Source organism: Pan paniscus, chromosome 3, assembly GCF_029289425.2.
Source record: "Pan paniscus chromosome 3, NHGRI_mPanPan1-v2.0_pri, whole genome shotgun sequence".
Classification (NCBI taxonomy): domain Eukaryota; kingdom Metazoa; phylum Chordata; class Mammalia; order Primates; family Hominidae; genus Pan; species Pan paniscus.
In genome coordinates, this window is record NC_073252.2 from 86,671,462 (window position 1) to 86,698,409 (window position 26,948).

At 37.6% G+C, this 26,948-nt stretch overlaps 1 protein-coding gene and 1 non-coding gene across 6 annotated transcripts in view; one reads left to right on the forward strand and one right to left on the reverse strand.

Moving 5' to 3' along the window:
• The window catches only part of HERC3 (HECT and RLD domain containing E3 ubiquitin protein ligase 3), a 135,884-nt gene that overhangs the window by 75,195 nt on the left and 33,741 nt on the right, over window positions 1-26,948 (forward strand). For 2 of the 5 annotated variants that reach the window (XM_003811275.5, XM_063603570.1), the window contains exons 14-23: window positions 18-207; window positions 1,997-2,160; window positions 2,276-2,389; window positions 8,347-8,370; window positions 8,463-8,552; window positions 10,094-10,264; window positions 12,232-12,375; window positions 13,300-13,466; window positions 18,882-18,948; window positions 19,363-19,445. In XM_003811275.5, coding sequence (XP_003811323.1) covers window positions 18-207; window positions 1,997-2,160; window positions 2,276-2,389; window positions 8,347-8,370; window positions 8,463-8,552; window positions 10,094-10,264; window positions 12,232-12,375; window positions 13,300-13,466; window positions 18,882-18,948; window positions 19,363-19,445 — 1,214 coding nt within the window. Of the gene's footprint in view, window positions 1-17; window positions 208-1,996; window positions 2,161-2,275; window positions 2,390-8,346; window positions 8,371-8,462; window positions 8,553-10,093; window positions 10,265-12,231; window positions 12,376-13,299; window positions 13,467-18,881; window positions 18,949-19,362; window positions 19,446-22,108; window positions 25,805-26,948 lie in introns of those variants that run through there. The other 3 variants (XM_014344698.5, XM_055111621.2, XM_008963664.5) reach the window with 3 other exon arrangements.
• Window positions 16,990-17,096, reverse strand: LOC112439783 (U6 spliceosomal RNA). The gene has a single exon (XR_003028003.1). It is a non-coding gene; the product is annotated as a U6 spliceosomal RNA (small nuclear RNA).

Sequence of the window (26,948 nt, forward strand, 5' to 3'; positions counted from 1 at the left end):
TCTTTTCCCTCATACAGATTTTGAACAGTTTTGAAAGTTGTCTGATTCCCCAGTTGTCAAGCTCACCACCAGATGTTGAAGCCATGAGAATCTATTTAATACTACCTGAGTTTCCCCTACTCCAGGATTCCAAGTATTATATAACATTGACTATTCCCTTGGCTATGGCCATTCTTCGGCTGGATACAAACCCCAGCAAAGTACTAGGTGAATTTGCTAACCTCGATATCAGTGGTTTTATGGTCATTTGTTTTGTTGGTGTGACTCCTGGCTCTCAGTGGATTGAGATCCAAGAATCTATTTGTTGCCATTTAATATCCTTAACACTTAAAACCTTTTTTTCTTTGCTGTTAATTTTTAGCTAACCCTATTTTCAAGTTGAAAATAAAACCATTATTTAGATTATTTGAAATGACTCATGCCAGAATAATCTTGATTTTATAGTATTCACAAACCTAATTTATTTAACTTGAAACTATTTTTTTCTACCACATTTGCTTATAGTAAATAGGACCTCAGTATTACTGTACATTGGTCTTTCTCCTATGTCTAATTTAGGGGGTGGGAGTGAAGTGAACAGTTTCGGTGATACAGAGGTCTCCAAAAAAGGAGAGGAAGAAGATGACCTAGTGTGGACTTACCAAATGTTTGTTTTGTTTTTCTTTTTTAGGACAGTTGAGTCCACACTGATTTTTGCAGGCTCCGGACACTTTGCTGAGATAAAAACCTTCCGTTCCTCAGTGATTTGGAGAGTGTCTTTCATGGGAGTAGCACCTGTAATGTTTTTATTACTCAAGTGCAGGAAGTCTATCACCTGGCTTTTTACTTTTTTCCCCCCTGGTAAATTTTGTTAGGTGTCATTGCAGCTCAGTAACTTCTGTGTTCCAGATGGACTGGGATGTTACTTGAGTGTGGTCTCGCCGTGAATAAAGAGATTGTGTTCCTGAAGGTGGAATACTGGCTTTTCTATATTGCCTCCACCTTTGTAGAAGAGATAAAAACAGAAATAATAATGAAAGCACTAGTAAATGTTAGTACTTAATTTTTTTTAAGATCAAAAGCCTTTTGGGGGCACATTTTCTCAGGTGTTCTAGTTGATGTGAAACAGAGAGGTGGCAATATCAGAAGAAATCTTACCTGACTTTCAAGTTTTAGAGTTTTTTCATTTTTATTTTTCCAGGCTGGAAAATACAAAGAGAACATAATTGTTCAATTTTAAACTTTATTTTTAACTTCTAATTATTGATATTTAAAAGAATACCCCAAAGTAGAGAGTATGCTACAGGTAGTCACCACACAAATTCAGCAGTTGTCAGTATTTTGCCCATTTTATTTCATCTGTCCCTCGCCCTCACCACCTTTTTATTTTTTTGTTGGAGTATTTTAAAGGAAATCTCAGACATACTATTTCATTCTTTAAGTATTTCAGTATGGCTGAGTTTATTTCCAACGAAGTATAAGCCAGTGGTATAATCTTCTTGTCTGGTTATGAGAAAGCATTTTTTGGTGAGAAGTAAAAATCATAGTTTTTCAACTAATGATACCTCTTAAAGGGAAGGGAATGGTTGCCATATTGGTGCTGCTTCTAGGGTGTGTGGTGCGTCATCCTTTGCATTTCTGCTTCAGGATTTAGTGATGGCTGAAAGCGCTAGGACATAAGAATGCTTTTTGGATTAATACACTGGGCATCACTCCTGCCCAAAATATGTGTATCTTGTCCACATGTAGTCTGGAATTGGACTTTTAAGTTAACCTTCAGATTGAGTCTTTGCAAAAAATCAGACCAGGCTTTACAAAAAAAGCTCCAGGGATTCTTGTACAGCTGTTGTTCTCCCCAAAAAGGTTTTAATGGATTCTTTTTAAAGTCAGTTTTGGGAAAATGTATTTTAGACTAATGTTTATCTTCTAGACAAAGCAATTTTTAACTGGCAGGCAGAAGACATAAATACTTGCCCAAGATTACATGTTGAAATATGTCTTTTCTTTCTTTCTAAAGATAACTGGTGGTCTCAGGTATGCCCGAAATATTTCATGAAGCTGGTAAACCTCTATAAAGGTGCAGTCCTTTATCTACTGAGGGGAAGAAAGACATTCTTAATTCCCGTACTGTTTAACAATTATATCACAGCAGCTCTCAAACTCTTGGAGAAGTTATATAAGGTGAGCATAGGAGGTGCTAGTGGGGAGGGGGTGATTAGATGGTAGGGTAAAACGTCCTAGTGAGATGTTCTCTGGGAAGCCATGTTTCAGTTGTCTGTATTTTGTTCTTCATTAGGTAAATCTTAAAGTGAAGCATGTGGAATATGATACATTTTACATTCCTGAGATTTCCAATCTCGTGGACATTCAGGAAGACTACCTCATGTGGTTCTTGCATCAAGCAGGGATGGTAAGAATTCATAAAGCATATTTTAAAGCTTTAGTCTTTTTATAAGAAAAGCACATGTGAGCTGTATAATATGTCTTTGACTTTGATGTCAGTGTGTCACCTATTCTTCATCCAGCTGGACTTTTGCATTCTAGAAACTTGGAAGTGCTTTAAGTAATCATCAATGTTATAAGGAGTCATAAATGAGTAGTCACCCAGAATGTTACACATTTTATCAGTTGCCCCCTTTAAAAAAATCAGAGTATCTAAAGTAGTCAAATCCGCAGAAACAGAAAGTACAATGGTGATTGCTAGGGGCCGGAGGCAGGGGAAAATGGAGAGTTGCTATTTAATGAGTATAGCTTCAGTTTTGCAAGATAAAAAAGTTTGGAGATCCAATTGTACACCAGTGTGACTATACTTAACACTGCTGAACTGTACACTTAAAAATGCTTAAGATGGTACATGTTATGTTAGGTTTTTTTTTAAACCATAATTAAAAAAACAAGACACATACAAATATGAATTTTTAGCTTTCCTCGAAACTTGGAAGATCTGGCAACACGACCTGTCTTCCCATATGACACCAAGTGGCTGGAGTTCAAGAGTGACTCTTTAGATGAGGCTTATGTATATGCCACAATTCCCACTGCAGCTTAATTTATCCCTGACATTGAGGAAGGGTCATTTGCTAATTATCATCTTCTGACAGCCTACTCCAGTCATCATATGTCAGCTACCTGGACCCCGTAGGCCCCTTCTGATTGGGAATTATGTGTGTGAAAGTGTCACACATCCCTGACCAAGTGCTGTCTCACCGTATTTTAGATATGCCATTCAGGGGCCTGTGGATTCCTGCCTGCCACCTCTGGTGTGGCAGGAACTGCTCCTTTTGATAGCACACCAGCTTGGGATATATGCAAGGCTCTTTAGGATCTCCCATCTGTGGAGTATGTGCAAATTTGAGTTAGGTCAGAAAACAGAATGATAATTTGGTTATTGTATTTTGTGAAGCCATGTGCAGCAGATTTGAGGTGAGTCCTTGCCAGTGTAGCAGGTTCATCACCAGTATTAGGGCAATATTTTTCCTGTGGGGTTTTTGGAAGTCAGCAGTTGTCTCCAAAAGCAAGACATTTAAATAGGCTGATCTAACTGAACAAGAAGGATTGTTTTCTTTGTCAAATAATAGATGATGAATGCTAGACACAATGTTGTATTTTTTTCTCTAGAGACTTAAAAAATGCATACAATGTTTTATTTTTAAATAAGATTTTATGATTACCCTGAGAAAACAAAATACTTTTTTTTTGAGACAAGGTCTGGCTCTATCACCCAGGCTGGAGTGCAGTGGCACCATCTTGGCTCACTGCAACCTCTGCTTCCCAGGCTCAAGCCATTCTCCCACCTCAGCCTCCCGAGTAGCTGGGACTACAGGTGCGTGCCATCATGCCTGGCTAATTTTTGTATTTTTTGTAGAGATGGGGTTTTGTGATGTTTCCCAAGCTGGCCTCGAACTCATGAGCTCAAGTGATTCACCAGCCTCGGCCTCCCAAAGTGCTGGGATTACAGGGGTAAGCCACTGTGCCTGGCCAGGAAAATACTTTTTAATATAAATGAGTTAGAGTGTTCTAAATGGGCTGACTTGGGAAATTTAACATGGAGGCTAGTAATGAACTCTGTTTTCACTTTCAAATTTAGGAATTATTAAAAAATAAGCCCTTCTGTTTTATCAATTTATGAATAATTATTCACTGAATAATAACATTATGAGCGGAAAAATAAGCCTGATGAATTATTTAGGCCAACTGCTTTGTTTCTAGATGAGGAAATGGAAGTTAAACAATTTTTCCACTAATTTCATTAGCAGTAAAAGTCAATTCTTCTGATTTCTAATCTACCCTTTCTGTGACTTGATGCTGAATAAAATAAGTCTAACAAATTGTAATTCTTTTTTACTCTGAAAAAGAAGTTGCTCATGTTAAAATCTAGATTATTATGACAGTAGTCTCTGAGTAGAGATATTTAAGTAACTTTTACAATATTTTAAACTTCCTTTCTTTTAACATTTGATAAATATCTTATCAGATCTTGAATAACAGATGCTCATCTCTTCAATAACTATAATAGTTATTAAAGAAATATGGAAAATTACATGAAATTAGTATATGGCCTTTTGTGATTTTTGTGGAATTTTTTTTATTGTATGAGGTACAATGCTATTAGAAATTGAATTTTAAATGTCTTGATATTTTGAAGTTTAATTTAAAATACTAAAGCTATTTCATATGTTATTTTTGTTTAACTACTTTTAAATAATAGATGGATTTTTTTGATGTGTGTTGGCATTTTTAGCTTGTTACTAGCTGAGGCTGTGTAGTGTATTATTGAGCACATGCTCCAGTCAAAAAGACCTGGGTTCAGTTCCTTACTCTGGTCTAATGGCCATGGCCTTAGACAAGTTACCTAATTTCTATAGGCCCAGCATCCTCTTTTGTGAGTAAGAATTATAACAGATTGTGGAAATTAAATGGGAGAAAGCATGGAAAGACCTTGCTTAGCAGAGTACTTAGCATATAATAAGCCCTCAATAACTATTTTTCACTAAGCAGTTCTTGAGTACCTAATGTGTGCCATCTGCCTGCTAGTCACGGAGTGGAAACATGTATGGATATGGTGTCTACCTTTGCAGAGTGTTTAGCCCAGAAGCAGCAGTGAAAAATTGCAAAGGGATCTAACACATGTGTGCAGAAGGAACATTCTAAAGTGGCTGATTTTTACTCCTTTTAAAGAAGAGGTGGTAGTGGTTCCTTTACTTCAATCAGTAACTTGCCATTATCTGCACTTAAAAACCAAATAGCACAGAGTGAATGAGTGGTGGGCTCCTCTAGAGGGCAGCACAAGTGGGGAAAGTCAGTGCCACAGTGTAAATACTTAAAAAATAAAAGCTAGATAAAGCTCGACATCTTGCTGTATGTGTTAAAGGAGACGCAGCCAGGCAGTGTTTTGTCCCCAGTTATGAGTATTGTGCACGTGTGAGACAAGACAGGCACTAAGGCAGAGGAGGCTGTATTTCTTCTCCAGCACTGCAGGTGTGCGTGTAGTGCCTCCTGCCCCACTTGCAGCCACATTTAGGAGATGTTGACTTCGTATTTTAAAAAAAATGATATTCCCAATTTTTCTGTTCTATCCCATTTACTTATTCATTGCTTCTATTTCATATACTTTAAAAATGAGCTTAGGTCACAGTGCAGCCCCGTTTCAGGCAGGGAGACTTGAAATATGGTCCACTAGTACTTTACTAGTTTTAAGTCTGTGATACTCATTTTTGAGGAATGGATAGTCCAAGACAAGTAGCCTCTCAGGAGATAATCATGTATCTTATCAGTTCGTATGCATCCTTCTAGGTTATGAATAGCAATAGTGGCACAAAATCATGCAGATTTATTTTGTATAATATGGAAATACCAGTGTGAGTACAATTTCTAAAATATTCAGTATTCACAGAATAAAAATTAACGAAATTAAATTATTATATATCACATACAAAAACTTACAGACTTACGAAAAGTCTGTGGATGTATAAGCAGACCTTTGCTACAGATTTGCGGCTTCTTTTGACTGAATACCGCTCCATCCTTTGCCTTCCTTAGAGTTGGCACTTCTGTTTTGTAAGGCTTCCATATCTTCCTGCCTGCCTTGCTGGCTCACCTGAGACTTCTCTAGACCACCAGCTCTGGGCAGTGTCTCTCTGGCTTTGGCTGTGGCTCCTAACTGAGGCAGTTTTGGATTTCTTCCCAGCCATCCCACTCAACAGAGAGAATGGTGACCCTGCCCTCAATTTAACTCCTCCCCTTCTCCAGTAGAAAGATCAGCCCACTTCCAAAACTGGGTTCCTTCACCTCTGGGGTGTGGGAAGGGGTCAGGTGAGGGATGCTGAGAGGGACTACAGGCTGCCGAAGCTGGGTATTTAAGGGGTGCAGGGAGGCTCAAGGTGGGGGTTACAGGAAGAGGGTGGGGGGAGAGAGTCAGAGAACAGGAGTGGGACTGGAAAGAGCCAAGGAATACAGACAAAACTGCTGATTGATGTCTGAAATAACTGCATTACACCAACTAAAATGTCAGTATGTACTTAAAAATACTAAGTAGGCTCGGACTCTGTAATGCCAGAACTGTTTTTATTATCACTTCTTCCACAGTCACTTTTATATTTGAAATATCTAAAACTTTATCTTGCTTTACAGACCAACACACATTCAAGATCTTTCTTTTCCCTTGAGAATAGGCAGATAATGCTTTGCATAAACTAATCTCTTCTGAGAGACAGATTAGGAAATTCTGAATATTGGCACCAGTTTTAAGCCTACTTTCTTTCCCAGGATGCTTATATCTTTTGTAGGTACCTAGACTAGAAGATGACTTAGCTTTGTATAGTGCTGTTTTATGATGTGGTTTTGTTTTTTTGTTTTTAGTCATCTTGATTTCTAACTTCAAAGTAATTGGATATGTAGGCATGAGAGTGAGTAAGATTGGTCTGGATTATATATGCAGGATTTCATACCTGATGTCACTGGACTGGAATTGTTTCTTCAATTAGTGTTTCTCTTTCTAGAGAAATGTGCCAAGATCCCTGGAGGAACCTAGTTATAAAGGGTTAACAGGGTAGATTTTAATTAAAATTGCTTATAAATGATTTTATTTAAATATCCATAAGGACAAGAGGAGGCACATGCTGCTTATTCGCATTCTACTGCTATAGTACAATTATAAAACCAAACCAAATTTATAAATTAAATACAAACAAAACTCTAACAGCAATAAAATGCAGATTAGCCTCATTGATTTTATGTGATGATCAAACATGTCTTACTGAACCCAAACCCTAGTTGCATTGTGGATGTGGCCTGCCTGCTGTCAGGCCCTGGTGCTTGAGTTCCACCGCCCATCTGGCTGGGATGACTCGCCTCTGTTTTCTCCTTCAACTGCTGTTAAACCATGTTTATGCAGCAAGCCAGGACCACACTGGCCTTTTCTTAGGTGCAGATGGAGCATCCACATGCCAAGACTGCTTCTCTCTTTTCTCACTACACCTGGACGATTAAATAATAACATGATGCCAATGCAGTTATTCAAACAAATGTAACTTAATGTGTTTTACTAATTTTGTTTAGGATATCATTAAGAAATAATATAGAGCACTCCCAGATCTCTGAGAATACACCCATGGTTTTCTTTTTGAGAATTCTTGCTACAGATCAACATGACCTATATTGTTGATTTTTTTTTGTTTCTATTAAGTTAAGTTAATGTTTGTTACGTAACTTAACAAAAAGTGAAACTATAACATATCTCCTAGATGTCCTTCATTGTGGTTGTGGGTTTTTTACCATTACTCCCCTCCAAAGTTTATTCACAGGTGCATTCACGTATTGATGGAATGTGTTCTGTAGGCCAAGTACTAGTCTAAGTGCTGAGTCAGCGACAGCTTACTAGATAAAGTTCTTTTTAGAAAGACCTGAAATTCTTTCCAAATACTTGGTTTCTCCTAAGAGTAGCAGCCTGTGTGTATGTGTGTGTGTGTGTAGGAAGATGCAACATCATTTAACAAATAAAATCTAATTTGTATTGTCCACTTTACCCAACAAAAATTAACCTGTGAAGTCAAGGTTGTAAAGCTCCTGTTTTGGAACTAGATTGCTTATAAAAGAGAATTCTATTAATGCTGTGAATTGTGGAGAGTTAGTGACATGCCCTTTAACGGTCATAAGAAAATGTTTTTTAATTGCTTTTGCTCTCTTTCTCATTCTATGGCCATCAAAACATCTTTTCCCTCAAAATTTAGTCAGCCATTCAAATGGTGTTAGTTCTATGGCCAGTAGTCAGATTGGTTCTGTGTTTTGTTATTTATATTTTACTTTTGGAGGGATTAAAATTTAGGTTTTACAATTTAAGTAAGAGACTTTTTATTTTTCTTTACACAGAAGGCTAGACCATCAATAATACAGGTAAATGATCCTTTTTAAATTTGCTTTTATATTTTTACAGCTATACTTTCTGTGGAATAGTATAATACTGTCAATAATGTGCTTTATTCTAGGATACTGTAACACTTTGTTCCTACCCTTTCATCTTTGATGCCCAAGCCAAGACCAAAATGTTACAGACAGATGCTGAACTACAGATGCAGGTATCATATTTTAGAAATTATTTCCTCTTTTTACTGTGTTTCTCCCATTCTAGACATTCAGTTGTAATTTTTTCTAGTAGGAGAAAACATATTTGGTTGAAATTCCATTATAATTCTTAAAACTGTTTGAAACTTTTCAGTAATTTTGTGTTGAATATAACACACATAGGTGAATACACATTTGTGTAGATTAGAGATTGGCAAAAGGATGACTTAGTAAATGTTTTAAGCTTTGGGAACCGTATGGTCTCTGTTACAACTATTCAACTCTCTTTTAGCACAAAAGCAGTGATAGACAATATATAAATGAATGAGCATGGCTATATTCCAACAAAACTTTATGTATGTTGAAATTTGCATATTATATAATTTTTACATGTGGTGAAAGATTATTCTTCATTTAATTTTTTTCACCCATTAAAAAAATGTAGAAACCATGCCGGGTGCAGTGTCTCATGCCTATAATCCTAACACTTTGGGAGGCCGAGGCAGGCTTATCAGAGGTCAGGAGTTCAAGACCAGCCTGGCCAACGTGGTAAAACCCTGTCTCTAAATACAAAACTTAGTTGCCGTGGTGGCACCCACCTGTAATCTCAGCTACGTGGGAGGCTGAGACAGGAGAATCACTTGAACCCGGGATGTGGAGGTTTCAGTGAGCCGAGATTGCGCCACTGCACTCCAGCCTGGGCGACAGAGCAAGATTCTGTCTCAAAAAAAAAAAAAGAAATGTAGAAACCATTAATAGCTCAAAAGCTAAGCAAAAACAGACAGAAGGCTGGATTTGATGTGTGGGGCCTCAGTTTGCTGACTCCTGACATAGAGAATTAAATGGAACTTGGGAATTCTTTGTTGAATAAAAACTTGTTATAGAGATTTACTTAATAATTTATTTTAAATACACATTTTTATTATAAAGTATAATTGATTTTGACAAGCCACAAAAACATTTGTGAATTAGCGGCTCAAATCCTCCACTTCCTACCATTGGTAGATACAGATACATAACTTCATTTATCTTTCCCTCTCCATCTCTCTGACTGTCTGCTTGTCTGTCTCTTTCCAGCTCGACTGCATCTATCTATATATATGTTTGTTTTCATGTTGCTATATCTGTGATATTGACAGTTTAGAGGTTTTCAAGAGAAACAAACATTTTTCAAAGAATAACTCTTTTTAACAAGTGATTATTAGCTTTCTTTTCCTGCCATTTTGAAAGTTGTGGTTTTTACCCACTTTCTACCATGTTTCTTCAAGCATGATACTATTTTAGTATTAATCAGCTAGTTTAAGTCACTTTCCTGGACCTGATTATAGATCATATGATTCATAAACTGTTTTAGTTAATTTCTGTGAGTCCAGATTAGAAAGACTTGAGTGCTGTGTAAACATAAGTAACTTAGAAAATCTGTGGAAGTTAAGAGGGAAAAAAATTAACAAAATGGAGATGCAGTCAGCGCCCCCAAGTCCAGAAGCACAGCTGACTGCTCTCCCAACTCACACGTGTGCTCTGAGTAATTGCGTTCTTGACTGTGCCATTCCAGGTGGCAGTCAATGGAGCCAACCTGCAGAATGTCTTCATGCTTCTCACCCTGGAGCCTCTGCTGGCCAGAAGCCCCTTCCTGGTCCTTCACGTTCGCAGGAACAACCTTGTTGGAGATGCCCTAAGAGAGCTGAGCATTCATTCTGATATTGATTTGAAAAAGCCTCTCAAAGTGAGTTCCTTCAGGATATTCCTCTAAATACCTTCGCAATTTTTCTTTGAACAGTGTTGATTAAGCAGCAGTGATCTTATTAAAATTGTGGGGTGCAGCCATTCTTTCATTCATTTTGCAAGAATTTAATCACCTCCTTTTGTCAAATCACCAAACAGAACACTTCAATGTAACATTGGATAAAAATGCCAGTGGATTATTTGAAAGATTAGAGTGCTTTCTTTGTCTTCTGCTGTCTTTGGTGTACCAGTTCTAGCTCTATCAAAAACAAGCAAACAACAACAAAAACGAAAGCTTTGACTAATTACCACTATTAAGCTATCATTTAGGAAGATTGTAGATATCAAAGATTTAAGAGAAAGAAGGTAAAATAGGAAAATGGAAAGGTAGTAAAATCATCTTGGAAGCTATTGGCCTATTATGAGAGGCACACCTAGTACCTGTAAATTATTAAATGAAAAAAAATTTCTCTCTCCATATATCATGCATATTTCCAGGGCTTAGCATAATGTTTGGTACACAGTAGGTATTCCAGAAATACTTAGTGAATTATTTGAAATTGTTTAAAGTCATTCATCTTTTCCCTCAGACAACTTCCATATCCCTATTGCTAATCTTGTTATGAGTTCCACTTTCAGAAATGTAATAGGCATGAAATGAACTGATCGTCTCCATAATATTGTTACCCTTTCCAAAATTCCTAATAAGTAGCATCAGTCGTATCAATCTGCCTGGTTGTTCTCCCCAGAACTTCTGGGTTATATTTTTGACACAGCTTTTCTTTTTGCCCTGTTTTCAATAGGTAATTCAGGTGAGGCAGTTCTTACTTTGTAGCAGTATTCTTCTGGCATCTGTGTAATCCAGGTCCCAGTCTCTGTCCCATTTTTACTCTTGTCCTGCTCTAGGCAATCTTGAAGACAGCCACAAGTGTAAGCTTTGTTGAATGCTGTTTTTAGTTCTCTGCCCGAGTCATTATCTATGAAATGGGGATGATAATAGTACCCTATGCATAAGGCTGTTCTGAGGATTAGGTTTACAGAGTTTAACAGCTGGCATATAGTAAACTCCATGTCATTTGTTGATTTGCTGTAGTTGTTACTGTTGATAACCATTATGTATCCATCATGCCCACTTCCACTCCCTCACAGAACCCATGTCTGTGTCTGATTAGAATACCCTCTTCTCTTCTACATGCAGCAGTTACTTCAAGAACCCTATTGAGAGTGATTTCTCCCAGAAAGTGTTCTTTTATTCAAGTTAAATGAAAAATCATTTTTTTCTATGTGCCAGAATATTTACCTCTCATTATATATTTGACTCTTTAAAAATAAAAAGTATTCTCTGCTTCTTTTATGTTTGTCTTTCTGCCCTTAAGTAGATGGTAGACCTTTTTTTTTTTTTTTTTTTTTTTCTGTCGGAGTTTCGCTCTTTGTTGCCCAGGCTGGAGTGCAGTGGTGCGATCTCGGCTCACTGCAACCTCTGCCTCCCACATTCAAGTGACACTCCTGTCTCAGCCTCCCGAGTAGTGGATTACAGGTGCCCACCACCACGCCAGGCTCATTTTTGTATTTTTAGTAGAGACAGGGTTTCACCATGTTTGCCAGGCTGGTCTCGAACTCCTGACCTCAGGTGATCTGCCTGCCTCGGCCTCCCAAAGTGCTAGGATTACAGGCATGAGCCACCGCGCCCAGCCAATAGATGGTAGACTTTCTAAGGACACATGGTAAATTTCTGACTTCCTTTGTATCCCTTGAAGCACCTAGTAAAAATTGTATGTATCTATAAGTACCTTGTTAAAACTTCACCAGCAATAATCAACAGACACACCTTGCAGTTTTCATTGCATCAGTGTGTATTCTTTGTTATGCTTTCCTTCCTTTGTCCTGAGTTTAGAAAATGGTCTGCTAAAAAGGATAAAATGTGTCATAGATTTCCCTGAAGCATTAATTCTATTCTATTATTTTAAGGTAATCTTTGATGGTGAAGAAGCAGTGGATGCCGGTGGTGTTACAAAGGAATTTTTTCTTTTGCTGTTAAAAGAACTTTTGAATCCCATCTATGGAATGTTTACCTACTATCAAGATTCAAATCTCTTGTGGTTTTCAGACACGGTAAGTAAGTGGTGTCACAATTAAACAGATGGATTAAATTAAACTTTCTTTTTGTTGTCAGACCAATCCCCTAACTTCTAACTTTGCAAAGGGGAACATAACAAGGATAATAATTCAAAATGTTTATAAGTAATTAAAATGTTTATCCAGTCTTCATTTATACTTGTTTCCAAGACCTCATAGTGCATTTTGTGAGCCTTCAGTCCCATTTCCATTTCTAGTAGGTAAGATCCAAGTCTTGTTATCTGAGAAGGGTAAAAGGAAACAGTGTGATAAATTGGTTTTGTGAAATATGGAAGGTCAATAATTAAATATGTCTGATTTTAATAACTATGATAATATATTATCACACACATATGCATGCACACTTTATTTTTGAAACTTCAGTAGGAGAGCTAAGTTTTTAAAGGCGTTCTATTTTCAATCAGACTGTCATTTACATTTTTTTCTATGAGAGTTTTCTTCCTAGATCTGCACCATACCAAAAGGTAGCCACTAGGCACTAGCCACATGTGGTTATTTATATATTATTTATTTAAAAGTAAGTAACAGCAAAGATTCATTTGCTCCATAGTACTAGCCACATTTCCTGTGCCTAGTAGACACATGCAGCCAGTGGCTACCATATAAGATGGGACAGAATAGAATGTTTCTATAATGGCTGAAAGTTCTGTTGGATGGCCCTGCTCTAGATGACTGTGAGCTGTTCTCTGTATCACTAGGTACAAATGCTTAACTCTGTCTACATTGCATCTTTAAGGGATAACAACTTTTGTCAGGGTGTTTCTTTGCTACAGAAGGTAACTAAATATTAATGAGACCTTTATTCTTTTATTTTGAAAATATTTTGAGGGAAATGGTAGAATGTTTGAAGGCCAGAAACATTGCATTTCTTTTTAACACATTTGTATGTGTCCTAAAAAGTGTTTTGTAGAGCACAACTGGTTTCACTTGATTGGTATAACCTGTGGACTAGCTATCTACAACTCCACTGTGGTTGATCTCCACTTCCCATTGGCTCTCTACAAGAAGTTACTCAATGTAAAGCCTGGCTTGGAAGACTTAAAGGAGTTGTCACCCACTGAAGGAAGGTACAAAGCTAAAAGGCGATTGGTATCTGAAACTGTTGTGGCTGCCTCTGGCATGAGGATTAAAGGTTGAAAATACCATCTGTACAAATCTGAGTTTATTGCATCCTGTGGTTAGACCCTGTTATGTGTGTTTTGTCTAAGATGTAGCTGTGCAGCTACTTGCTTGAGACATTGCCTGTGTTATCGGTACAGTATCGGTATCCGAGGGGTATTAGTTCCAGGACAACCTGCAGATACCAAAATCCACATGTGCTCAAGTCCTGCAGGGGCCCTAGAAGAACCCATGGATTGGAAAAGTTGACCTTCCATATCCTTGGGTTTTACACCCTGCAAATACTGTATTTTCTTTCTTTAATTAAACTGTTTTTGTTGTTGAGGCAGAATAGATACACATATTTTGGGGGTACATGTGATAATATAATACATTATATAATTTGTAAAGTTCAAACCAGTGTAACTGGGATATCCATCACCTTAAATATTTCTCTTTATGTTAGAAACACTCGAATTATTCTATTTTGAAATATACAATAGATTATTGTAAACTATGGTCATCCTACTGATCTATCAAATACTAGGTCATATTTCTTCTATCAAAATGTAATTTGTGCCCATCAGTCAACCTCTCTGCAAATACTATAATTTTGATTGGCCTTTGGTTGAATCCATGGATGTGGAACATGTGAATATGAAGGGCCAACTGTATTTTATTTTTTAAACTGCCAAATAGTGTTTTGCTATATGGATCTGCCACATTTTATTTATCCATTCATCAGTTGATGGACATTGGGTTGTTTCCAGTTTTGACTATTATGTATAATGCTGCCATGAACATTTGTGCACAAGTTTTTGTACAAATTCAAGTTTTCATTTCTCTTGGTATATGCCTAGGAGTAGAATTGCTGAGTAACTCTGTATTTATCCTTTTGAGGAACTTCCACGATGTTCCCAAAGTAGTAGAGCCACATTTTTTAAATATTTATATTTATTTTTATTTTATTTTTTTAAAATTATACTTTAAGTTTTAGGGTACATGTGCACAACGTGCAGGTTAGTTACATATGTATACATGTGCCATGTTGGTGTGCTGCACCCATTAACTCGTCATTTAACATTAGGTGTATCTCCTAATGCTATCCTTCCCCCACCCCCCCACCCCACAACAGGCCCCGGCGTGTGATGTTCCGCTTCCTGTGTCCATGTGTTCTCATTGTTCAATTCCCACCTATGAGTGAGAACATGCAGTGTTTGGTTTTTTGTCCTTGTGATAGTTTGCTGAGAATGATGGTTTCCGGCTTCATCCATGTCCCTACAAAGGACATGAACTCATCATTTTTTATGGCTGCATAGTATTCCATGGTGTATATGTGCCACACTTTCTTAATCCAGTCTATCATTGTTGGACATTTGGGTTGATTCCAAGTCTTTGCTATTGTGAATAGTGCCGCAATAAACATACGTGTGCATGTGTCTTTATAGCAGCATGATTTATAATCCTTTGGGTATATACCCAGTAATGGGATGGCTGGGTCAAATGGTATTTCTAGTTCTAGATCCCTGAGGAATTGCCACACTGACTTCCACAATGGTTGAACTAGTTTACAGTCCCATCAACAGTGTAAAAGTGTTCTTATTTCTCCACATCCTCTCCAGCACCTGTTGTTTCCTGACTTTTTAATGATCGCCATTCTGACTGGTGTGAGATGGTATCTCATTGTGGTTTTGATTTGCATTTCTCTGATGGCCAGTGATGATGAGCATTTTTTCATGTGTCTTTTGGCTGCATAAATGTCTTCTTTTGAGAAGTGTCTGTTCATATCCTTTGCCCACTTGTTGATGGGGTTATGTTATTCTCTTTCTGGCTCTTAAAATTCCTTTTATTCTTGAGTTTCTCTGTATTGGTTTTGGGTCACATCAGATCAAGTATATAAAAGGACAACTTTAACGGGAGGGAACATCTTTTTGTAGATAAGGGATACTGATGAAGGTACCCTCCATAAATGAGAGTATCCCTCTCATATAGGACACCAATACTGAGAAACTATAAAGGATGGGAGGACACACAGAGTGGAAGAAAAAACTTAGAAGTAATACTAAAAAGTGGCACAGGAGACCCAGACAGTGTTAATTTTTTGGTAACTGAAAGAAAAGGCTAGAGAGCAACAGAAATGTGTGTTCCTTACTTTGCTTATGTGGCTGAGAATTATGTATTTCAAGTAATGACTTTGGCTGATTAACTGGTGGCAGATTTAAATTCCACACTAGGACTTTTCTTTCCAGGCAACTCTTGATAGAATTGCAAGACTGGAGCTCACTAAAGAAGAAAGTGTGAATGAGAGCTAGTTATAAGAATGTATTCTCTTGAGAGCTAGGATATGATTGTTGTTGCCATAAACATATTCTTCTTTTAAGAGTACGTTTTTTTCATTATTCTTTAGTTAGTGTGACAGAGATAATAAAGTGTTTTTACCAAGCTTGTCTAACCCTCGGCCTGCAGGCTGTGTGTGGTCCAGGACGGCTTTGAATGCAGCCCAACACAAACTCACAAACTTTCTTAAAACATCATGAGATTTTTTTGCAGTTTTTCTTCTTTAGTTCATTAGCTGTCATTAGTGTTAGTGTACCACTGCTCAAAGAAATAAGAGACAACACAAAGAAGTGGAAAGAAATTCCATGCTCATGGATAGGAAGAATCAATATTGTGAAAATGGCCTACTTCCCAAAGTAATTTATAGATTCAGTACTATTCCCATCAAGCTACCATTGACTTTCTGCTCAGAATTAGAAAAAACTACTTTAAATTTCATATGGAACCATAAAAGAGCCCATATAGCCAAGACAATCCTAAGCAAAAGCAAAGCTGGAGACATTATGCTACTTGACTTCAAACTATACTGCAAGGCTATAGTAACCAAAACAACATGGTACTGGTACCAAAACAGATATATAGACCAATAGAACAGAATAGAGACCTCAGAAATAATACCACACATCTACAATCATCTGATTTTCGACAAACCTGACAAAAACAAGCAATGAGGAAAGGATTCCCTATTTAATAAATGGTGCTGGGAAAACTGGCTAGGCATATGCAGAAAACAGAAACTGGACCCCTTCCTTACACCTTATACAAAAATTAACTCAAGATGGATTAAAGACTTAAATGTAAAAACCCAAAACCCTAGAAGAAAAACCCTAGAAGAAAATCTAGGCAATACCATTCAGGACATAGGCATGGGCAAAGACTTCATGTCTAAAACACCAAAAGCAAGGGCAACAAAAGCCAAAATTGACAAATCGGATCTAATCGAACTAAAGAGCTTCTGCACAGCAAAAGAAACTATCAGCAGAGGGAACAGAAAACCTATAGAATGGGGAAAATTTTTGCAATCTATCCATCTGACAAAGGTCTAATATCCAGAATCTACAAGGAACTTAAGCAAATTTACAAGAAAAAAACAACCCCATCAAAAAGTGGGCAAAGGATACGAACAGATGCTTCTCAGAAGAAGACTTTTTTAAAAAAAATATGGAACGCTTCATGAATTTGCGTGTCATCCTTGCGCAGGGGCCATGCTAATCTTCTCTGTATCGTTCCAATTTTAGTATATGTGCTGCTGAAGCGAGCACAAAAGAAGACATTTATGTGGCCAACAAACGTATGAAAAAAAACTCATCATCACTGGTCATTAGAGAAATGCAAATCAAAACCACAATGAGATACCATCTCACGCCAGTCAGAATGGAGATTATTAAAAAGTCAGGAAACAACAGATGCTGGCAAGGCTCTGAAGAAATAGGAATGCTTTTACACTGTTGGTGGGAGTGTAAATTAGTTCAACCATTGTGGAAGACAGTGTGGCGATTCCACAGGGATCTAGAACCGGAAATACCATTTGACCCAGCTGTCCCATTACTGGGTATATATCCAAAGGATTTATAAATCATTCTACTGTAAAGACACATGCACACACGTATGTTTATTGCAGCACTATTTACAATAGCAAAGACTTGGAATCAACCCAAATGCCCATCAATGATAGACTGGATAAAGAAAATGTGGCATATACACACCATGGAATACTATGCAGCCATAAAAATGAATGAGTTTATATCCTTTGCAGGGACATGGATGAAGCTGGAAGCCATCATTCTTAGCAAGCTAACACAGGAACAGAAAACCAAACACCGCATGTTCTCACTTATAAGTGGGAGTTGAACAATGAGAACATGTGGACACAGGGAGGGGAACATCACACACTGGGGCCTTTCGGGTGGTGGAGGTGGGAACGGGAGGGAGAGCATTAGGACAAATACCTAATGCATGTGGGGCTTAAAACCTAGATGACAGGTTGATAGGTGCAGCAAACCACCATAGCACATGTATACCTATGTAACAAACCTGCACGTTCTGCACATGTATCCCAGAACTTAAAGTAAAATAATAATAATAATAATAAAGCCAGTCTAACTGGGTGAAAAAAAGTAAAGATGTGTTTTCTTCTATATATATTTTATCTGTGTACTAATAATAAAACCAGACTTACTTTTATGTCTCTTCAGTCTCAAAATATTTAAAAAGAAGCTCTTTTTTCACTGGTTAACGTTAGGGAGAAGGTGAACAACTATGACAGTTTTCTTGGCTTGTGAATTTTTGGAGTGTCTGAAATCAATCTTTTAAAATTATATTGTTGTTGAAGACAGCAGTGTTTTATGCTGAGTTACACAGAGATAATGTATTTTTATGGACACATTTGGCAGCTTGTTATGCCTGTGCAGTGCATAACCTCTCAAATACAACTTCTTTTCCTCTCTCCATCTCTTAAAAAAAAAAAATTAGTGTGAGTGTATTTTATGTGTGGCCCAAGGCAATTCTTCTTCCAGTGTGGCCTGGGGAAGCCAAAAGATTGGGCACCCCTGGTCTTTACCATATAGAGACTTCTGCATTAACAAGTAAGCCATTAAGATTCCTCAGTGGATGTGGTGACTTTGTGGCTTTTTAAATTTTGTCTGATGGAAGGATTATTTTACTAATGCATAAGCCGGTGAAGCTGGCTGGAGGGCCCCTGCAATACCATCTCCTCATTTATATGTATACACACACACTTGCAAGCTACACCAGAGTTAAGAGGACACAAGTATGTCAGATTAAAAATCCATCTGATTTTATTTTCAAGTCTAATAAGATTTGTCGGTAAGAAGAGAGAATAATTAATGAATGTTTTATAGGTCTAGTTCCATAATTCTCTGCAAGGTGTAGGTACATGATTTTCTGTCCGTCCGGATTTATGTTTATTCCAGAATCTTCTTTCGTAGTTTTTCCTTGGAAATGGTCTGGACATGTAACTGAAGTAGAAACACTGTTGCAGCAGTGTCTGACTTGCCACTTTTCCTTTTCTGTCATTCTATGATTAGGAGTCTCCAAGAACTTTTAGATTACCCCGGGGAGGATGTGGAGGAGACTTTCTGCCTCAACTTCACGGTAAGAATTTCCACAGTTTACTTAGGATTGTGGCTGTCTCTCTTACCATCTTTAGAGTGATATTTAACATTAGTCCTTCTTCAAATCATAGAAAAAAGTCAGAGACTTCTTTGAATCAAATTATTTTAGTCATAGTGTCTTGAGTGTTACAGGGGTTCAGTGAGCGTGTTGAATAAATGAATGAATGATTAATCTGTTATTTATTGCATTTATTGGCAACTCCATGTCCTAAAACAAAAGATGTTTTTTAACGTGCTAATGTTTTCTGACTCAAGTTCTGATTATTCTCCCACTAATTTTCTGTAATAGTCATGAAACTACATTTGTTCCTAAAGCCTCTCTCAGTCATTTGAGTTCTAGAAAGATGAATGGTTAACAAAATTGAAATATTTCTTTTTTCCACCTTAAATATAGATCTGCCGAGAAAGCTATGGAGTGATTGAACAGAAGAAGCTGATACCTGGGGGAGATAATGTGACTGTGTGCAAGGATAACAGGTTAGTCCTGACCTTGGACTGTTGCAGATACTGCTACTTCATATTTCTGCAGTTTTACATTTAAGACCAAAATAAAAATTACTTTTTAATATTAATACCTTCTTCAGAGGAGGTAAGTAAGGGTGATAGGGCAATAATTTACAGATTTTAAATAATTTTTAAAGCAGAGCAAGCACCCGGCCTAGATTCAGGAGATGACTGTTTTAGTTCTAGAGCTGCATCTTTTTGGCTTTGACTCTGAGCAAGTTACGTAAACTGGTTTCAGTTTTCTCATCTGCCAAATGGGGATTATAATCACTGTCCTCTCTACTTCATGGGATGGTTGTGAGAATGAAATGAGATAATTCACAGGAAAATACTTTGGAATGAATGAACTCCCAGCATCTAGCACAGAGTTTCTAGTATCTAACAGAGTGCCTGGCACAAAAATACTCAAAAAATATGTGTTGAATAAATGAATTTTATAAAGGTGCTTACTATCACTGCTATTTTACTGCTGAATGATTTGTCATAGAGTCTGGATCATAACAACAAATTCAGGTACATTTGATTTTTCAGGATGATTCATAATCTCTGAGTTAACTCTTTAGAGGAGAGAAGATACTCAATTTTGCTTACTTTTATATTAAATTATGCTAATCTGCATGAAATCAATTTACTTTACAAACACTGAGTGCCCACTGTGTGCCAGCCATAGTGCTGGGTATAGAGGGTGAATAACTTCTATCCTTAGAAGCTTGGGATTAGTTGAGAAGGGTCAATGTATGGAATAATTGCAATAGAATCCAGTGTATGTGATAGAAGTTGTAGCCCAGGTGCCACGGTACTAGGGTAAGAGGCTACACACTTTTATCAGACACTAAAGAATGCAAGTTGGAGGAAACATTTTAGGCACCAGATGAGTCGGGACTCTCCAGTTTGACACATGATAGAGAATGTTGGGTACTTGTGGAGTGGGTACTGGTGTACGGATGAAGGGAGACTATAGTAGCATCAGAGTGGAGGTTATCAAGGCCTTGAACGGCGCTTGGAGTAGAACATGATTGGTTTCTATTTTAGAAAGATTACTTTGGGGGTCATGTGGAAATAGACCATGTGCAGGGATACCCATTAGGAGGCTTTTGAGGTAGCTCAGTTAAAGGATGTTAACAGCCAGAATGAAGGCAGTGGGAAACAGAGTTGGTTATATAACCAAGTAGGAGCTAGTGTCTGATTATATATGGATGGTATCAGAGAGTTATATATTGATAATAATGCTGAGGTTTCTAATTCAAACACTAATAGGAAACAGAGTCTATAAAGCAGGTTCAAGGGAAAGTTCCATTTTGAATATATTGATTTTGATATGTCTTTGTGATACCCAGGTGATTGTGTTTAGAGCAGAAAATTTATATATCTCAATAAAGAAGTCTTATATGAATATTTTTTAATTAGTTATGTGAGCCTCAATCACTATTAAATTTGAGGTCGCTTACAGCAAGAATCAACAAGAAAGAAGTGGTGAAATGAAAAACAAGAGCAAGGAAAACGTAATTTCTTAGAGGAGCTATATAAGTTAGAATAAAATGCAGACTCTTGAGGATTTGAGCATAATTTGCACATAGGCTAGCATTGAAACTTCCTGGCTTAAGGAAAGAACAGGTAGGGGGTGGGAAAGGTGAGAGAATGACAGTCTTTCTTTGGAAGCCTTTAGAGAGGAAAGCAAGGTTTCATTTAAGCTATGAAAAAAGATACAGATGTAGAGAAACTAGATGCTGTTTGTACGCATGCAGGAAAATTAAGTAAAACTCACTCTGGACTTTTATTGGCTTCTTCCTCTAAATAGTTGGGAAGATGCAATTGGAGATCCTATTAAATTCACTCTATCCAAGGGATCTATCTTGATTTTCTTTCATAATCTTTCCTTTTGAAAATAGGAATGGCCTGGATGCAGTGGCTCATGCCTGTAATCCCAGAACTTTGGGAGGCCAAGGTGGGTGAATTGCTTGAGCTCAGAAGTTCAAGACCAGCGTGGGCAAGATAGCAAAACCAAGTCTCTACAAAAAAGTTAAAAAAAAAAAATTAGCCAGGTGTGTGGCAGTGCACATCTGTAGTTCCAGCTACTCAGGAGGCTAAGGTGGGAGGATCACTTGAGCTTGGAAAGTGGAGGCTGTAGTAAGCCGTGATCATGCCTCTGCACTCCAGCCTGGACAACAAAGCAAGACCTCATCTCCCCCCGCCCCCGCCAAAAAAAAAAGTATTGACAGACTTCTTCTTCCATCCTTGACTACTTTTTTTTTTTTTTCGAGACAGAGTCTCACTCTGTCTCCAAGGCTGGAGTGCAGTGGTGCAATCTCGGCTCACTGCAACCTTCACCTCCTGGGTTCAAGTGATTCTTCTGCCTCGGCCTCCCGCATAACTAGGATTACAGGCGTGTACCACCATGCCTGGCTAATTTTTGTATTTTTAGTAGAGATGGGGTTTTGCCATGTTGGCCAGACTGGTCTCGAACTCCTGACCTGAGCTGATGTGCCCGCCTCGGCCTCCCAAAGTGCTGGGATTACAGGCATGAGCCACCGCTCCTGGCCCATCCTTGACATTTTAACAAACAACTCGAAGCTAGTATGATCTCATACATCATTCATTAACCATTTTTTTTTTTTTTTGTCATGTTAACCTTCCAGACTATCCAAGAAGCCTCAGCTTTGGGGAAAGTGAGCTATAGTATCAGAGTTGAGTGAAATGATGCAGAAGCCACCGAGACACCCAACAAAACTGGCTTCAGTTGATGGAATTATCTTGGCTCTAGAAACCTAATATAGAGGCTAGTCTTGATTCAAGTAAGAATGTTGCAATCAAAACCCTTGATAAGAATCTCTTGGGGCTAAAAGCAGTTTCCTTTATATAACATTGGTACTTTTGTTAACAGTAAATAATTTATCTTCAGGATGTTTATTTCCTTAATAAGAACACGCTTTTTATTCCATATAGTCAGATAATGTTTTTAGAATTGGGAAATTTATGGCAGATCATAAAGCAGATTTGTTAGCCCAGCTGATTTCCCTTCCCTCCTGGTTTTGGGGATTGCTTTATAACATTGTAGATGCATGTGAGTACGTATGTAGATACATACATAGCCTTTAGTCTTTCAAACAATGTCTTGGCTTTTGCATTAAGTTTCAGACAAGATAATGTATGCATCATTTGTTAGAAGCTAACAATGGAATAGGCAAGCATCCTGAGGAAGGGGAACATTCAGAGTGTCCTCATCCTCTGCTGAGTCATCATAGTGCTCTGTGAGTATGATACAGTGGCTGGGGAAATGAATGACCTAGTGCAGGAATAGGCAATTGGCAATGTAGTCTGCAATTGAGGCAGTGGCCAGAACTTATTACTCCTTTTCATATCTTTGTCAAGTTATTTCTCTTAGCATATTTTTTGTCTCTGTCTTTTTTGTTCTCTTTCTGAGTCTGAATTTTTCTCTCTTTCTGTTTCTCCATTTCTCTCTCCCTGTCACTCTCACTGTCTTTCTCCTTATTCAACAGACATTTCTTTGAATCAACAATTGAATTGACTCAACAGTTGTGGGAGAAACTGCAGGAATAGTAAAATATAACACAGTTTGTTTAGGGTGATAAGCTGTTCTCAGATGCAACCATAAATGGAATATGAAGACTAAATTGGGTGGTTGAATCTGAAGGCGTTCAGAGAAGTCAGCTTGGACAGATGCATCTGGGAGGACAGATATGGGATAGAGCTAAGTTTGGAAGCCTACTAAGATTTGGATACTAGAAAGTAGAGAAGAGGATATAAACATGAAAGGTACTCTGTAAAGGGATGGAAAAATCTGAGTTGTCGTTTCAGACAGAAATTTTGATTGCATTTTACTGTGTTCAAGATGTACAGAACAGCTTCTGTACTAGGTAGAAATTTAGATTTCGGTTTTTCAGAGTACTCATTGAATACACTGTGAACTCATCCATGCTACTTTAGGCACTGATGTACATGTCTGTGTCACTCAGTGACAGGCAGGAGACCCTGTTGCTGTCACAGTTACCTGTTTGTCTTTGGGCTGCTGTAAAAAAGTACGATAAACTGGATGGCTTATAAACAACACAAATGTATTTGTCATGTTCTGGAGGCTACAAGTCCAAGATTAGGCTGCCAGCATGGTCAGGTTCTGGCGAGGGCCTTCTTCCACGTTGCAGACTGCTGACTTCTCGTTGAATCCTAGCATGGTGGAGAGCAGCGTTGGGAAGCAAGCTCTCATGACTCTTATAAGGACACCAGTCCCATTCATGGTTACTGCTGTACTCTTTACTGTAGCTGTTTTGGTTAGGGACCACCAGAAAAAGACATGAATGAATTTTTTTTTCTTTTCATTTTATGCTGCACAAAATAGAAATCTTACCAACAAAGTACATTGAGGTCCTCGTAAGAAAGGCTGTATGAAGTTATAAAAGATTGATCATTATAGTCATTATTTCCTTGGCTATATGCCATAATGTAGTCATTAGCAGTCCTAAATTATATGACTAAGAAAATGAAATAGCTGTAAGAAGAATACCTACTGGCCTTTTAACTTAGGCAGTTGTATACACAGATACTTCTGGCATTGAGGCTGTTTTTGTTAACAGTAAGATATTTGCTGGCATTGCTGCCCCAGGGGAAAATGCCAGAGGAATACCAATTCTGTATTCATAATTTATTCCATTTCATTTGGTTTTAAAATGCTTTCTATCCTTGGACAGAACCTACACAGTCAAATGAGTTGTAGGCATCCAGGTAAAAGAACATGTGTGGCTGATTACTGGTGGCTGCATCATAGACAAATCTTGCCACCAGCTGGTAGTCACATCTGGATAATACTATATCACATGACTACTCATGGTTAAGCATTTCTTATGGTCTATAATATGGTGTTAATTACCATTAGTGAAAAACCCATATGTCATTCTAGATTCCCTAAAATTTACCTTAATTTGATGCAATCAAATTAAATGCAATTGCTGTCTTCCCATTTTCCCCATATTAAAAAAGAAACAGATGACACACACATGGGGCTGGGGGGTGGGGCAGTGGGGGGCAGAGAGTAGAGTAAAGAGATCACATAGTAAGAAATGCCAAACTTAAGGTAAGTGCTTCAAAGGGCATCTAGATTCCGTAGTGAGAACCTGAGAATAAAACTCATGCATGACAAACACTTCTTGCTCCTTAAGATCTACTTCAGGACCGCTGGCAGACTTCAGTTGATCTTTCAGGATAGTTTCTGAGGGATGCAGTCTTTAAGATCTGCATTGTATTTGCACTGGACTATTACAGGAACAGCAGAATTAAAATGCCAGTAACACTTCTTGAGTGCTTACCATGCATCAGACACTATTTGAAATATTTTACATGTAAGACTCCCCATTTACTGATGAGGAAACTGAGGCACAGACAGGCATAAGTCTCTTGTTCAAGGTTACACAGCTAGAAGTCCAGGATTCTAAACCAGAGCCAGGATTCAAAGCCAGGTGGTTTGAGTTAGACTGCGCTCCATGGGTATCAGCATATGGCCTCTCAGGGGCTAAGGCTGGGGCTCAAGAGTTCCCATCCTCCTTTCGCCCTAGGAAGAAAAATGACTTTGAAGACTTTGCTGCTTTTCGTTTCAGGCTGACTAGGTAATGTTTTTAAAAAGCAAAATTGTAATAGTTAAAAACATAACTAATATACATATGGAATGGAATGTCTGAATTTTTAAACTTAGGTGAAGACAATGCTTATATTTAAAATGCTATTTCACAGTACTCATGAATGCCCTTAATAGTGACTGCATGGTTTGCTATGTGAATGTGTATTTTTCTGTTTCTTCACTGTTGAATATTTGGCTTGTTTGTATGTTCTTTTTTATTCCTCTTTTTTCTCTTCCCCCCACCACCATTTTTAATAAGACTATATCAAGTATCTTTTGTGTATAAAGGATTTTGTGCCTTTAAATTTGCTTTTTAATGATAAGGTCTCAGGGGTGAAATGGAATTAAAATGTATAACGTTTGAATTTGTTGGTAGATATTTTTGATAAATTGATTTTGCTAATGAATTATACTCCCTTATATGTCATTATCACCATTTCATCCAGTCCTTAGAAACATGGTGTGTATTCTTTAAAAAAAAAGTTGCATTTCTTTCACACATAGGCTACTTTACATAGTCTACACAGTATTGATCTATTTTACTGCTGTTTACCTCTAAAATATTTGTTTAAAAAATGAATTAACTAGAAGGTGGTGGTTGCACAGCATTATGAATGTACAAAACGCCACTGAATTGTTCCCTTTAAAATGGTTAATTTTATGTTATGCAAATTTCACCTCAATAAAAAGTGTGTACATGTGTGTATATGTGTAAATGTGTCTATGTGTATGCATTGAGTGTGCATTCTCAGGCAGAGAGAGCTGCCATGCCATTTTTCACAGTAAGCATCGGCATGCCAGTTTTCTGCGTAATACTCAGAGAGTTGGTTGAGTGTGTATTGCATGCTTCCTTTCTTTCTGCCAGTTATTTTGTGCTTTGTTGACTAATTTTGGCCTATAATAGGTTAAAATGGTTTATGAATGATAGTGTTTGACCTACCTTGAAGCAAGGGTATCCTGTTAGATGTTAACATGCAGGTTTTAGGGTTGCCAGAGAAACTATCAAATAAGCAGTCCAGGAAACAATATAAAGATTAGCCCAGTTAGGAAGTGGCAGAAATCGCTTGATGTCACAAACATCCCTGTATCCTTAGAGAAGTGGCCAACAATTCTCTAAGCTAGAAAACCCCACAGCTAAAGTCTTATCATAAACAAAAGAAAGATTGCTGGCCAGAGCACATAGCTAGGAACACTTGTCTCTAGACCCTGCCAGAGCCCCGGCTCACCTAGTGCTGCAGGTTCAGGAACACGCAGCACTAGGTGAGTTCTTTCTGCCTCAGGCAGGGTTTGCAGTCTTTCCTCTTTTTAGAGACTCTGCTGATGTCCTTTATGTATTTCTCTAGTAGGACTTAATAATTTTCATATGATTCATAGGAACTCTTCATTATGTTTATGACTATTAACCCTTTGCCATCCATATTTATTGTAGGTTTTATCCTCTGTTTTTGGTTTTGAAGATGTAGAGTGTGTCTTTAACTCTGTGATTTCTTAATTTTTGTGTTGTCATGTGTGTTATTTCTTTTGGTCTTATACCACTCTAATCCTAGCCATTCCCTGTCCAGTAATTGATATTTAATATATTTTCTTCAGTTAGTCTGTAGTCTGAGGTAAAAATCTAAACTGTTTCCAAATTGCTAAAGGTTTTCTTAGCTGTTCTTAAGGTGAACATTATGGTAATTATATTAGGTTCCAGATCCAGTTTGAGGTTTGATTAGAATTGTGATAAAAGTTAATTTGGGAAGAACTGACGTTTTTGTGATATTCAGTCTTACTATCCAAAGGCTTATGTTATGTTTGTTTTTTATTTTTACATAGGTCATACACATTTCTTATTAGAGGTTTTATAAATG